This window comes from Castor canadensis, chromosome 12, assembly GCF_047511655.1.
Source record: "Castor canadensis chromosome 12, mCasCan1.hap1v2, whole genome shotgun sequence".
NCBI lineage: Eukaryota > Metazoa > Chordata > Mammalia > Rodentia > Castoridae > Castor > Castor canadensis.
The window spans coordinates 105,020,649-105,032,950 of NC_133397.1; the positions used below are offsets into that span (position 1 = coordinate 105,020,649).

Below are 12,302 nucleotides of genomic sequence, written 5' to 3' on the forward strand. Positions count from 1 at the left end.
GTTACTCCCCCTTATCCTTTCCCTCCATAGCTTTCAGTGCATATCGTTATGTCCTCTACCTGCACTATCATTCTCTTTTCTTTTTTCTCCCCCCCAAGTTTCATAGAGTATTAACTTCTTTCAGTTTTTTTATGCTTCCTGGTGTGAAAATGTGCCTGCCCGGTAGAGTTAGGAGTAGATGGGGGCACACATATACAATCAACAACACAAACCTGTAATCCACTTCATAATAGTCAGCCTACCTGGCCCCGTGGCTGGGTATACATAGGCAGAGGAGAGTGGGGGATAGAGGTAAGTTTAAACAATAAATTTCACATTATGGAAAAAGCAGGTTGTTGGGAATTGGAGGAACTGCATTGGCTCTCGAAGGGATTATAATGAAAAGGTAACTACTTTGATCTCTGTGTCCTCATGTCATTTTGATGAATTCATGACATGCTGACATTCAAAATAGATGAGTCGTACTCAGTTCTGCTTGTTTTGAGATCACGATAACAGCTTTTGCCTGTTTAACAAGTCCCCAGTCCCCAAATAAATCAACAAGCATGATTGTTTAACATTCCCGTTGGCTGTGTAGATATGACTGAACACAACACAGTATCTTCTAATAAAACCAAATAACCTCAGGTCTTTCCCCAGGCACCTTGAAGTCTGCATCCTATAGGTCCAAAGTTGTTATGTAACAGTAATTTTCAGACTTTGCCTGGAGATTAGGGGGCAGAAATTACTCTCTTTTGTAAGCTATATTCACCCTTCCCTGTGTTTTTATTCCCCTTGATATTCCAGAATAAGAACAACATTTTATGACAAAATTGCTTTCTTTATCCCTTTCTTTTAAAGGAAATAAGTAGGAGGCTTATGTGAGTGTAGATAGGATAAAAGACAGTGGTAGGTCCTCAGTGTTCTGAGGAACCACTGACCTAGTGAAGGAAGGTCAACGAGAGGGAATGGAACTGAAATGAAGTGTGAAAGCAGTGACCTGTTGCATAGGCAGCAATGGACTAGACATTTGGAGCTGTGGGTTTGCCTTCTACATTTTCCAATAGATACCTGTGTCACTCTGAGCAAGTTTTTATGAGCTTCAGTTCTTCTTCTAGAAAATGAGGAGTTAGCCTCTACTTTTCAAAGTCTCTGATAGCTCTGGAATTCTAGTTTATTCTTTTTTTCTGCTTGATTTTCAACAAGGATTGAGAGCAATTTATTGTCACCAAACTGAGGCAAATATTGAAAATTATTAGAATGTTTATGTCTGTAAGCATTTACATATTTTCTACAGTATTCTAGACTAATATATTTTTAGCAAGTTCACACTTAAAAGTTAGAAACATTGTGCTTTGCTGCTGATAAACAAAGTGTTCCAAGTTCTTCTACTCATTTTTGATCTTTCCCATTCTTTCCATTGTTAAAACCTGGTGACTCCGTTCTTGTCTCCCAGACTTGACATCTGCTTCTTCACATGCAGTCTTCCTCTAGACTACTGCAGAGCATTTTCTTCTTTCCAATGATTGCTACTGTCATTGCTCTGGTCCTGACATCCCTGCACCTTGGGATCTCCCAGTCAGGTCACATGGACTACAGGCCATCCCATGCATCAGTGGTAGGTAAAGTTAGCACAGGGCTAAGTTTAGCACTTATCTGTTAAAATTGTCCAGTTGCTCCTTAGTGCTCAGACAGTAAAGTATAGTCCATTCTGGTCTTCTGTGGTTAGGCACTAGCTACACTTTAGGTCATTTCTCATTATTCTCATTACACATCTAGAGGAGTGCAGTAATTAGGTAAATTTTTATTAATGAACTTTAGCTGTCTTGCTTTTGCATGTAGCTGTCTTTTCCAGGAATTCCTTTGCCCAGCCTCTTCTGTCTGGATTCCTCAAGTCTGGTGAAAACACGACTTCCTATGGTCTTTATTTTTAATTTTCAGCTGCAAGTGAGCTCTATGCGCTTAGACCTTCTGGGCCACTGTACGTCTCTCAAGGCCTTTATCGCATTAGAACCTTAGTATGTCTGTGTACAGTCTCCCACCACTATTTTGAACTTTTTGAGAACGAATGCACTTTTTGAAAAAAACAGTGTAATATGGTAGAAAACACCCATTGAGAGTTTAGGACTTGAGTTCTAGACCCAACTCGGCAGCTGACAGATTGTATTGCCTTTGGTAAATTTTCTGCCTCAGTTCCCTTGTTTGGAAATGAATAGTTTGGTGTGAATCAGTGCCAGTCTGAGAAGGAGTTTTTTATGGAGCATTGAAGAATGGAAAAAGAAAGGTAATAAGGACTTTTTGTGGATGTACATTATTATTGTACATTACATTACATTACATTACATTACATTACATTACATTACAATTACATTACTGTACATTATTATATTTTGTCTTGTTTTTCTGATGCAGATGTCACTTATTTTATGAAATGATGATGATAGGAGAGTGGGTAGGTATTAATATCTTCAATTGGTATACTAAGAATTGGGACATATATGTCGATGGTCGGATCCGAGCTGGTCTTTGAAATTCTGAGGCCCAGAAAGCGTGAATTAAAATGAGGGATTGCTTCCCTCTCCATAACTGTAAGATATGAGTGTCTGTAGTGCATGGCACTGGCTGTATTCTTTGTATGTGACTGCATACCTGAATGAATTAGGTAGCACACCTGTACTACTAGTTTCCTTACACAGCTGTGGTTCTGCTTCTTTGGATGTGAAGTGTGAAAAAGGCATTTTTGTTTTTGTGCAGTATTTTATGCTTCCCACCTTTCCATTCCTTCCCCCCACCCTTGAGCCTGACCTAGAGTTGCTAACACACTGAAGTTATTATTATCATTTGCTCTTGGCATGTCTATGGAAGAGAGAAAGGTACTCCATGCCTAGACTCTCATCGTGGAGAGTAAGTCAGTGGAGTGGGAATGTAAGTGACTCAACCCTCCACGCTTTTTCTTGGAATATTCTGATGCCAACATGTCCTCATGGAATTAGCAGGAAATTTCTTTTGCAAATTTTTTGTCTTCTCTAAGAGAAAAAGACTGTTGGATGTGGATTTTTTTTTCAAACAGGAAGCTAGATTTAAAAAAGACATAGCCCTGTTATTGCCAAGTAACACATTCTTATTTCTTGATGAGAATTGGTTACAGTTAGGACATCTGAAACCATAGCCAGGTTTGCGGAAGCAAATCTGATAGAATTTTGGTGCCACTCATTATATTCTACACTGTTGAGCCAATGTTGTTCTAATTTTTCAATCAAATAGGTGCAGAAGTTTCTGGGGTTTTTTTCATACGGACTTTTTCTTTTTCATACAGACTCAAATTTTTCCTTTTGTGTTTTTTCCCTCAGAGGAAAATTTTCAAGCAGTACAGTAATAAAATAAGAATAACTAAGAGAGTGCTAGTAAGGGAAAGCTTTTTCAGACTTCTTTCTATAAAATCATACCCAGGTGACTCAAGGTTCATTTCCTTTGGAGCCTGTGCTATTTATGTCTCCACTGTGCATTGCAAGGTGTACCTCATTTATTAACTGCCTCTATGTTGCTAGGCGAAAAAGTCAGTGGTAATGATTAAAATTAATGGTGACAAGCTAGCAAGCATCCCTTTTTGGGCCAGTCTTCAATAGCTCGGACAATACAAACCAGTATTAAAGTTATGGAAATAAAATCAGTGAAGAAAAATGCTTTCACAGCCTGTGTATTTTCCATGTCTTCTCATTATCACTGGACCAAGTTTGAACATTACTACTGTAGGAAAGCCTCAGTGGCACAGGAAGTTACTAATAAGCCTTGTTCTTTCAGGAAGAATATTTAAGACTTTTGTCTGTAATATAACTGTGAAAGTAAACAAGATTGAGGGAGCTGTTCTGTGTGGAATCTAAATCTTGCCATGGCTTTGGGCTGGCAATCCCTGGTTCCCACATAGTCATCTGGTCACTCATTCACTTATTGGGCAAAATATTCTTTGAATGTTATTAGTGTATCATACTGCCTTCTGCTTATTAAAATGGTGTATAAAATAAAGTTTCTACCTATACTCCAGGGGGAGAGACTGATGGTAAATATGTAAATATATTATTAATTACATATTAGTAAATATATTAAATATATTATTACCAGTTGGTTTAAGAACAAAGGTGGAATTAAAGAAGGTGCAGTTAAAGGAACTAGCAGAGCAATGATCAGGGGAGTTGTCTCTTGGAATATAACTCTTAGACTAAGACTTAGGATGAGGTCCACTATGTGAAAAGTAGAGTGTAAGGGTAGGCCTGTGTGAAGGCCTGTGCAGGGAAAGAGCTTGACACATTGCAGTAATGAGCAACTCAGTTTGGGGAGCCTGTGGTCCAGGGCAGAGGAGTGCAATGGTGTTGGATATTGGACTGGAGCCATGATATGCTGGCCCTGCAAGGCTGGGTAAGGGGCATGGGTTGAATTCTTCAAAGGGGTAGCCACTGAAGAGAATGTCATGATATCGGCTTGCATTAATCGTGATTCCAGGGATTGGATAGAGAACAAGAGTGGAAGAAAAGAGATCAGTTTTTTTCCCCCCATTAATTTTTTATTAGGATATATTCATTGTACAGGGGGGATTTGTTGTGACAATTCCATATAGAGTTATATTGTACATTGGTTAGATCACTCCCACTGTATCTCTCCCTCGATTCCTGCCCCACCCCACTTAAAAACTATTGCAAGAGGTTTCATTGTTCTATTTCGTATAAGTATATGAAGTTCATCAACCATGTATCTCACCTTAATCCCCCTCATTCAAAATTCCCCCCCCCCACTGTACCTGTTTTGCAGTCCTGTCTTTCGTTACTAGTATCTAAGTCAATGTTCAAAGGGGTTTCTCAGTGTATCCCTTCAGTGAGTATGCCTTACTTTCGTCCATTCACCCTCTTCCATTACTCTCCCTTACTCCTTTACCTTTCATCCCCTGTTCTTCAACAAGTTTCAATACATATCCTTAGTTCCTGTACCTTCACAGATTTTATGTTTTATGATATTGTTGATGCTCTATTCTCTTTTCCTTTCCCACCTTCTCTGAGTTCCATAGAATAGTTCTACTGTTACAGAAATGTTCTATGTATGACTTTATGTTTGATCATGTTTGTTTTTGTGTATATGTTTATCTTTTAGATCTAACTTCCACATATGAAAGAAAACATGCAGCCTTTGTCTTTTTGAGCCTGGCTTACTTCACTTAACATAATGTCCTCCAGTTGCATCCATTTACCTTCAAACTACATGGTGTCATTATTTTTTATGGCTAAGTAAAACTCCATTGTGTATATCTACTACATTTTCTTGATCCATTTATCAGTGTAGGGCATCTGGGTTTCCATAGCTTGGCTACTGTAAATAGTGCTGCAATGAACGTCGGTGCACAGGTGTCTCTATTATATCCTGACTTATGTTCCTTTGGGTAGATGCCCAGGAGTGGTATCACTGATCGTATGACAGTTCTATCTTTAGCTTTTTGAGGACTCTCCATACTGGTTTCCATAACGGTTATACTAATGGTTATACTAATTTGCATTCTCACCAACAGTGTATAAGGGTTCCTGTTTTGCTGCATCCTCACCAATATTTATTGTTGTTATTGCCCCTGAATATGGCCATTCTAACTGGGGTGAGATGAAATCTTAGTGTAGTTTTGATTTGTATCTCTTTTATAGCCAGGGAAGTTGAATACTTCTTCATGTATTTACTGACCATTTGTATAAGAGATCAGTTTTAAGGTGGTTTAGAGGAGTTTAGTCTGTCCCTTCTAAACTAAGGTGACCTGGCCTAAGGTGAGAGAGGTGGAGATAAACAGATATATTTGAGTCAAACTGATAAGCATAGTTATGAAGTGGGGTTGAAAAATGAACTACTCAAATGTTCTCTCTCTCGCTGTTAATTTTCTATGGCTGATTTTCTTTTAAATGCCTGGTCCCTGAATTGGAGTAGGATAGGAGAAAATATGACTTTCCAACTCTATTTTGAGTTAGTATTCTTTCATGTAACTAGACTTATTTCGAGTAAATGTCTAATTTGTGTTTTTTGCCTCTCCCTGGATATATCTCTCGACATCCAGTTGTATGGTGCATGCACAGGGGTGGAGAGGAGATGGTTGCTCATGGGTCCCTGTGTCATTCACTGGGCTCATTGGCCTCTGCTGGGGGACATCTGGTCTGATGAACTCTATGATAAAATATGACTAAAACTACATTTTGTTTTCTTGTCTCAGTCATAGCCTTGCTTGCTCAGTCTCACCCAGGTCATCTGCTTGGTTCCTGATGGGGCTGTAACTCATCTGGATCTGGAATGACCACCTTGATGTACACATGGAGGTCATCTTGCCAGTTTCCCTTGAATCAATCTACCGCATCCCTGGAATTTGGTTTGGAAGGGACAGTAAAGGCACATGAAGTCCAAGTGCTTGCTTCCTCTTTGTCCCCTCTTTTCTCAGACTCCATTAGGACAGGAGAAGAAGAGGGTCTTCTTTCCTTATCTTCCATAAGACAGCAAGCCTCAAGTCCCAGCTATCATTTGTGTCCTTTTTGCACTATGGAGGACACTCACCAGATCTGAGTCAACCAGATCTGACTCTCTGTATGGAAATTCTGGGACTAAAGATTATTGAGGCTAAAAATACATTGGCTTACTTTTCCAGGATATTGTCCCTGATCCCTTTGTATTTTTATAATTGTCATCACAACCACTAACGGGGATCATAATTAGGGTTACATAGCTAACATTGCTCTTTTCTGCCTATTGAGGAATCTAAACGCCTGATCAAAGCAGTGAAGGCTTTGCATGGTATGGTCTCAAGACAACCTCTCCACACTCCCCAGTCATTGTTTCTCTTCTTGTGGCCTAGGCTATGCTTAGATCAGATTCCTCAGTGTTTCCTGAATGTGTGCATTTTTTTCCCATTTTGAACCTCTGGCTTACATAGGACTTTTCTTATTTAATGATTCCCTTGTCTCTTTTTCCTCTTCCTGCATATTCTATTAAAACTGTACACATTCTTCAAGGCCTGGCTCACTTATACCTTCTAAATGAAGCCTAGGAGCCCTTCAACATAGAGCAATTGCTACTCCCTCTCAGCTCTCAAGTCACTGTGCTTTTGTTGAGGCCTTATCAACTTGTTTTTATTGTCATTATTAGTAGATGTGTCTGCTTTTTCATGTAGATTATAAGCTTGGGGGGAAAGAGGATGACACACAGCCATATACTGACTTTTACCACTTTGTCACTTGCATTGCTTTTAGCACCTAAAAGACACTTGATAGTCAATAATGAGTGGCACAGTCACACTCTTCACAAAACTCTCTAAATCTCTCATTAAAGCTTTGAAAGAGATGTAGAAGTGTTCTTTTTCCTGACATTTGATGACCTTTTTCTATTAAATTTCTACACAGACCCCTTGGTCTGGGCTCCACTGAGCTGTGGGAACTAAGTTTTTAGCCATTTCTTCCAGGCCCATGAAGCACAAGTCGTTATATTTACAGGGGTCTGTGGAGGCCCCCAAAACATGGCAGCACAATTATATATCAGAAAGCACTGTCATAAATGAGTTGGACAGGATAAGCCAACTTGAAAGAGAAAATAAAATATTATAACCCCAACTTGAAAAGAAAATATGGTGTGTGGTTTATTGCTGTGGATTATGGAAGAAGAAAGAACTGACTTTAAGTCAAACACAGAAAAACAGTGACACTCTTTAAACTCAGTGCAGTATTCACCAAGCAGACACTGTATGTTAGAAAGCCAAACATTCAGGCTCCTGCTCTGGTCTATAAAATAGATGTAAAATTGCTTTTGCTACATTCTTAATGCTGTATTATTAGTGCGCCATCCTAGAGGCAAAGAATGTTTAGAGAGAAAAATAACCTTGAAGCCAGCATGGTTCTTTCAAGTCAGAGTGTGTTTGTCAGAATCTCACATTGCATTTTAAAGATTTTAAACCTTTAAAGGTTGTGGCTTTGGGAAATTCCACTCTGACAAAATGAGATGGAAGAGGGACTAGGAAAGATTTGTAGCATAGGAAGCAACTTTACTTGCTTTAGTGGTAAGTTCTGCAGTTAGCAGACATATGAAGATGGTCTTAAATAATGAGATTTATTTATTTCTAGAATTATCTTCCTTTGAGAGTATGTTTCCTTCTTTGAGTTTCCTAGCCCCCACTGTCTAATCTCTACTTCTTGGATGTAGCTAGTCAATAACATCGATTCAGTCATCAAGCTCTCAAAATGCCTCCCATGACCAAGGCTGGCAGAGGAAACACTAGACTACATATGGAGAAAGTTGGTCAGGCTTGCTTTCTTGGTAAGAAAGTTGTGTAGAGGCCCAAAGGTAATATATACACCTATGGCAGGTTTTCTGGGACTAAGATAGGATGCAGTGGAGGGAGACTAATACACTGGGTGGAGGTTAAACCATATGCCCCCTGTGAACCTGCCTAACATGGGTGATGCAAGCGGACTTGTAGGGCTTGCTCGCAAGTTGCTGCCTCTGTGTTTCTTCTGATTTGCTTGTGAGTCCTGGAGTCTGGATGAGATGTGCTGTACCATGTTCTATTCAAACTCGTATTTACTGGTTTTTCCTTTAGGTTAAAAGCCCAGCAGAAGTCTAACTACTTTTTGCATCTTTTCCATGAACTTTTTAGGTCATTAAGTTAAGAGTTGCTGGTGGCAGGAAAGGTATACCTTAAATGAAATGGGAAATGAAGTCAGTTATTTTGGGCCACCTAACTGGATTGGCTGGATCCAGTCATTTCCTATTCACTCACTTGATCACCATTCATCCAACAGGCACTAAAATTCCTTCTGTGTGTCATGTGTTGTGAACCCAACCACTGACAAGCTTTCTATTTCTGCGCCTACCTAGGCAAATGACTTATCACCACTTTGAAGCAAGGAGAGTAAGTAGAAGAGAGTTCACAGTCACATATGGGGCAAACCTTTGGTTTTAGGAAAAGTGAATGACACATCTGGGTGCCAGGTCCCAAGTCTTCTTTCAAGTTGCACTTTAAATCTCAAACTAAAAGGAAACTAAATAGAAACAACAGCTGTTTTTTTTATTGTTGTGCTGGGTGGGGGTACATTGTGGCATTTACAAAAGTTCTTAACAGTGTATTAAATATATCTACTTGAATTCACCTCTCCACCCTCTCCTTTATCCTTCCTTTCCTTATTCCTGGAGTAGTTTCAACAGGTATCATTTTTGCATTTACATACATGTGTACACAGTATTTGCACTGTATTCACCCTCCTATACCCTTTCCCTGCCACCTCTCCACTCCCACTGCTATTAACCCCCCCACACCTGGACCTGTTTTGCCCTCTTGTTCTTCTTATAGAAGAAAAGAGAAAAATGACGTTTTTGCTTATTGAAGATAAAGATAGCTACACAAGAAGTTTCCTTGTGATATTTCCATTTATATATGTATTATAACTCCAGTTGGTTCATCTCCTCTGTTTTTCTTCATTCAACCCTAGTCACTTTCTTATGGTGGTTTCAACCAGTTTAAAAATTCTGTATTCATTCTTGCATAGAGGGTATATCAACCATATTCTTCTTCTTAGTTTCTGTCCCTCTTGTATGTGACCTCTGTGTGACCTGTTTTCATAATATTAGCAACTGTTATTGATAGAGTGATTTTTGTTCATTTTTTTCTAGGAGTAACAGAAAGAAATCAGCTAATATGAAAGTAATTCATATTTATTTGCTTGTTTCCAGATCACCAGATTAAAAATCGACCGAAACCCTTTTGCTAAAGGATTCAGAGATTCTGGGAGAAACAGGTAAGAATACTTAAGCAAGAGACTCACTGACTTTTTCTTTGTGACATTATTTTCCCCACACTCCATTGGTGGCTCTTGGCTCTGGATTTCTTGAGAGTGCCTGCATGTTCTGCCACTGGATAGCTAATCCAAGAATTGCAAAGCTGCCCTCCAATGGTACGTCTTCTAGCTTCTTTGCTAACACAATCTAAATCACCAGATCAAATCCCTCATGCTGCCCTCCCCCATCATACTGGGTATTGCAATCACTGAAAACATGCTATATGACAATTTATTGTTATTAAAAACTGTTTTTTTCTGATAAATGTTCACAGAAGGCTACAATACCTGCAGTGATATCTCAGATGTGTTGTATTACCATCAAACAAGAAATTATACGCAAATAACTTTTTCAGAAAATTACTACCTTTATGAGCTAAAATCTGTAAAATGCTTAACATTTCATTACCAGAAGGAAGTTCCAAAATATGTATATGTTTACTGCTTTAAGAAGGAGAGTTTCTAAAACATCACTACTGCCACCATCAGTATGACTATGATGTTATACAGCTGAACCATTAGAATTGTGGATGTTTGTAGGACAATTTGTTTTTTTGTGAATGGCCTTAGACACTGTTGTTTTTATGGTTAATATTCCTTTAAATTCTTCCTATCTCACCTTTCCTGTGTAAGATTAAAATCTATTTTCAGTGGAAAGTTAGGAGAGAACTGGAATTGCTGGGGAAGCCAGGTACATCCAAGGTTACCCAATTAGGAAATTTCATCTTGTATAGACAATCCCACACCAGCAAAGGTGACACGTATGTTTCATATGGTGCACGGATTCTGCACCAGCAATTTACTTTAATCACATGTCTTTCGTAATTTGCAAACATTTTGTTACATCTGGGTGACAGATTGTCAAGAGTTATCTTTGGCATTCTCTCTGAAACAGTTACCAAAGACTTATATTTAGAACCACTTCATGAAATATGTAATGCATTATGCAGCTGTGCGTCACATATTAATGTTTCAAAGACAGACCCTGTGTGTGACAGCATGTACCACAGAGGATAGGTGTGTAATAGGTTATACTGTCTAGTATGTAAAACACTTTAGAATATTACATAACGATTAAATTGCTTAATGATGCATTTCTCAGAACATGCCCAGTCATTGTGTGATGCATTAGCGTAACACAGGTTTATGTTAGAAATCACCCATAGTGATAATTTCCTTTACAAAATTATTTATGAAGTCACTTATTTATTAAATTCTTTTTTGTTGTTGTTTTGTCTTTTTTGAGATAGAGTCTCACTATGAAGTCCTGGCCGTTTTGAACTTGTGATCCTTCTGCCTCAGCCTCATGTGTGCTGCGATTACGGATGTGTGCCCCTGCCTCTGGCTTAAACTATTATTACATGTGCAATGTACATTTAGATTTCTGTACAATTTTATCTCAGAATTCTTAAGGTCACATCCATTGTATAAAATAAAATTCACTTAAGTTTCCAGTTTTCAGTTAACAACGTTGAGTAATGTGTTCTAGGTCAAGCAGTTAGTGGTGGGCACACTAAAATTCAGGCATATAGGCTCCTGGCCAAATATTTTCCTGTTTTATGGTTCTTTGTTTAAAACAAGACAAAACCTTTATTTTCAAAGTTTTTCCAATGCAAAACAAACATCTGTTCCTTCCATTTTAGCTGGGCTGTCACCTTCCTCTCCATTAGCTTAGATTCTGTGTCTAGGTCACCAGAACTGCTTCCTTTGCCTCTTTTTCAAGGCTCTCCTCTCTGGGATAACTGAAGACCTGTAGAGATAAGGAAGTAAACGTGGAACTTGTCTGTCATATAGAAGTCTCTATATATGCCCAGTGATTCTTTGGGGCAGGACATTCATAATAGGTAGGTAATGTGTGTCAAGGGAATTTAGGATCTGAAGCTTGGAGTCCTTGGATGGATTTCCAAGGTTCTGTGGGCCTTTAGTATTATAAGTAAAATTGTGTGTGAGGATCAGCAGGTGTGTATTTTTTGGGTAAGCTTGTAGCTTTCTTCAGATTTTCAAAAAAGTCCATCTCCAAAGTTAAGAATGTCTACTCTATACACAATATGTCTTCAGGGTCAAACCTACAGTTGATAGTTACTTAGTAATTTATTTCTTTTTCCTTCTTTCTGTACCTCCACTGGCATTTAGTATTTGATTATTCTTGACACTTGGAATGTTTTCTTTTTTTTAGTTCTTTGCCTTTTTCTCCCATTGGAGTCCTTGTCACTTTTTTCTAAGGTTAAATTTGATTCTTCAACTAGTACTTTTATGTTAGCAGGGGTCCTACTCTTGGAAATTGCCATCTGGTGCACTTTGACCTTTTCTTGTCCATATTGCACAGGTATCAAGAAACATACAAGTTAATTTTTGATAAGTACTAAGAAGAAAATAAACAGTTAGGATATAGAGTGGGAGTGGTAGACACTTCTTTTCAGTGGCTAGGGATATTGTCTTGAATGATGCAAGGGAAGGTACCAGGTATGAACATGATCCCAGGTAGAGGAA

General features: G+C 38.6%; 1 protein-coding gene across 5 annotated transcripts in view; it reads left to right on the forward strand.

The window, feature by feature from the left end:
- The window catches only part of Tbx15 (T-box transcription factor 15), a 110,454-nt gene that overhangs the window by 66,980 nt on the left and 31,172 nt on the right, over positions 1-12,302 (forward strand). For all 5 annotated transcript variants that reach the window (XM_020176931.2, XM_074050660.1, XM_074050657.1 and 2 more), the window contains one exon: positions 9,709-9,773. In XM_020176931.2, coding sequence (XP_020032520.2) covers positions 9,709-9,773 — 65 coding nt within the window. The remainder of the gene's footprint in view (positions 1-9,708; positions 9,774-12,302) is intronic.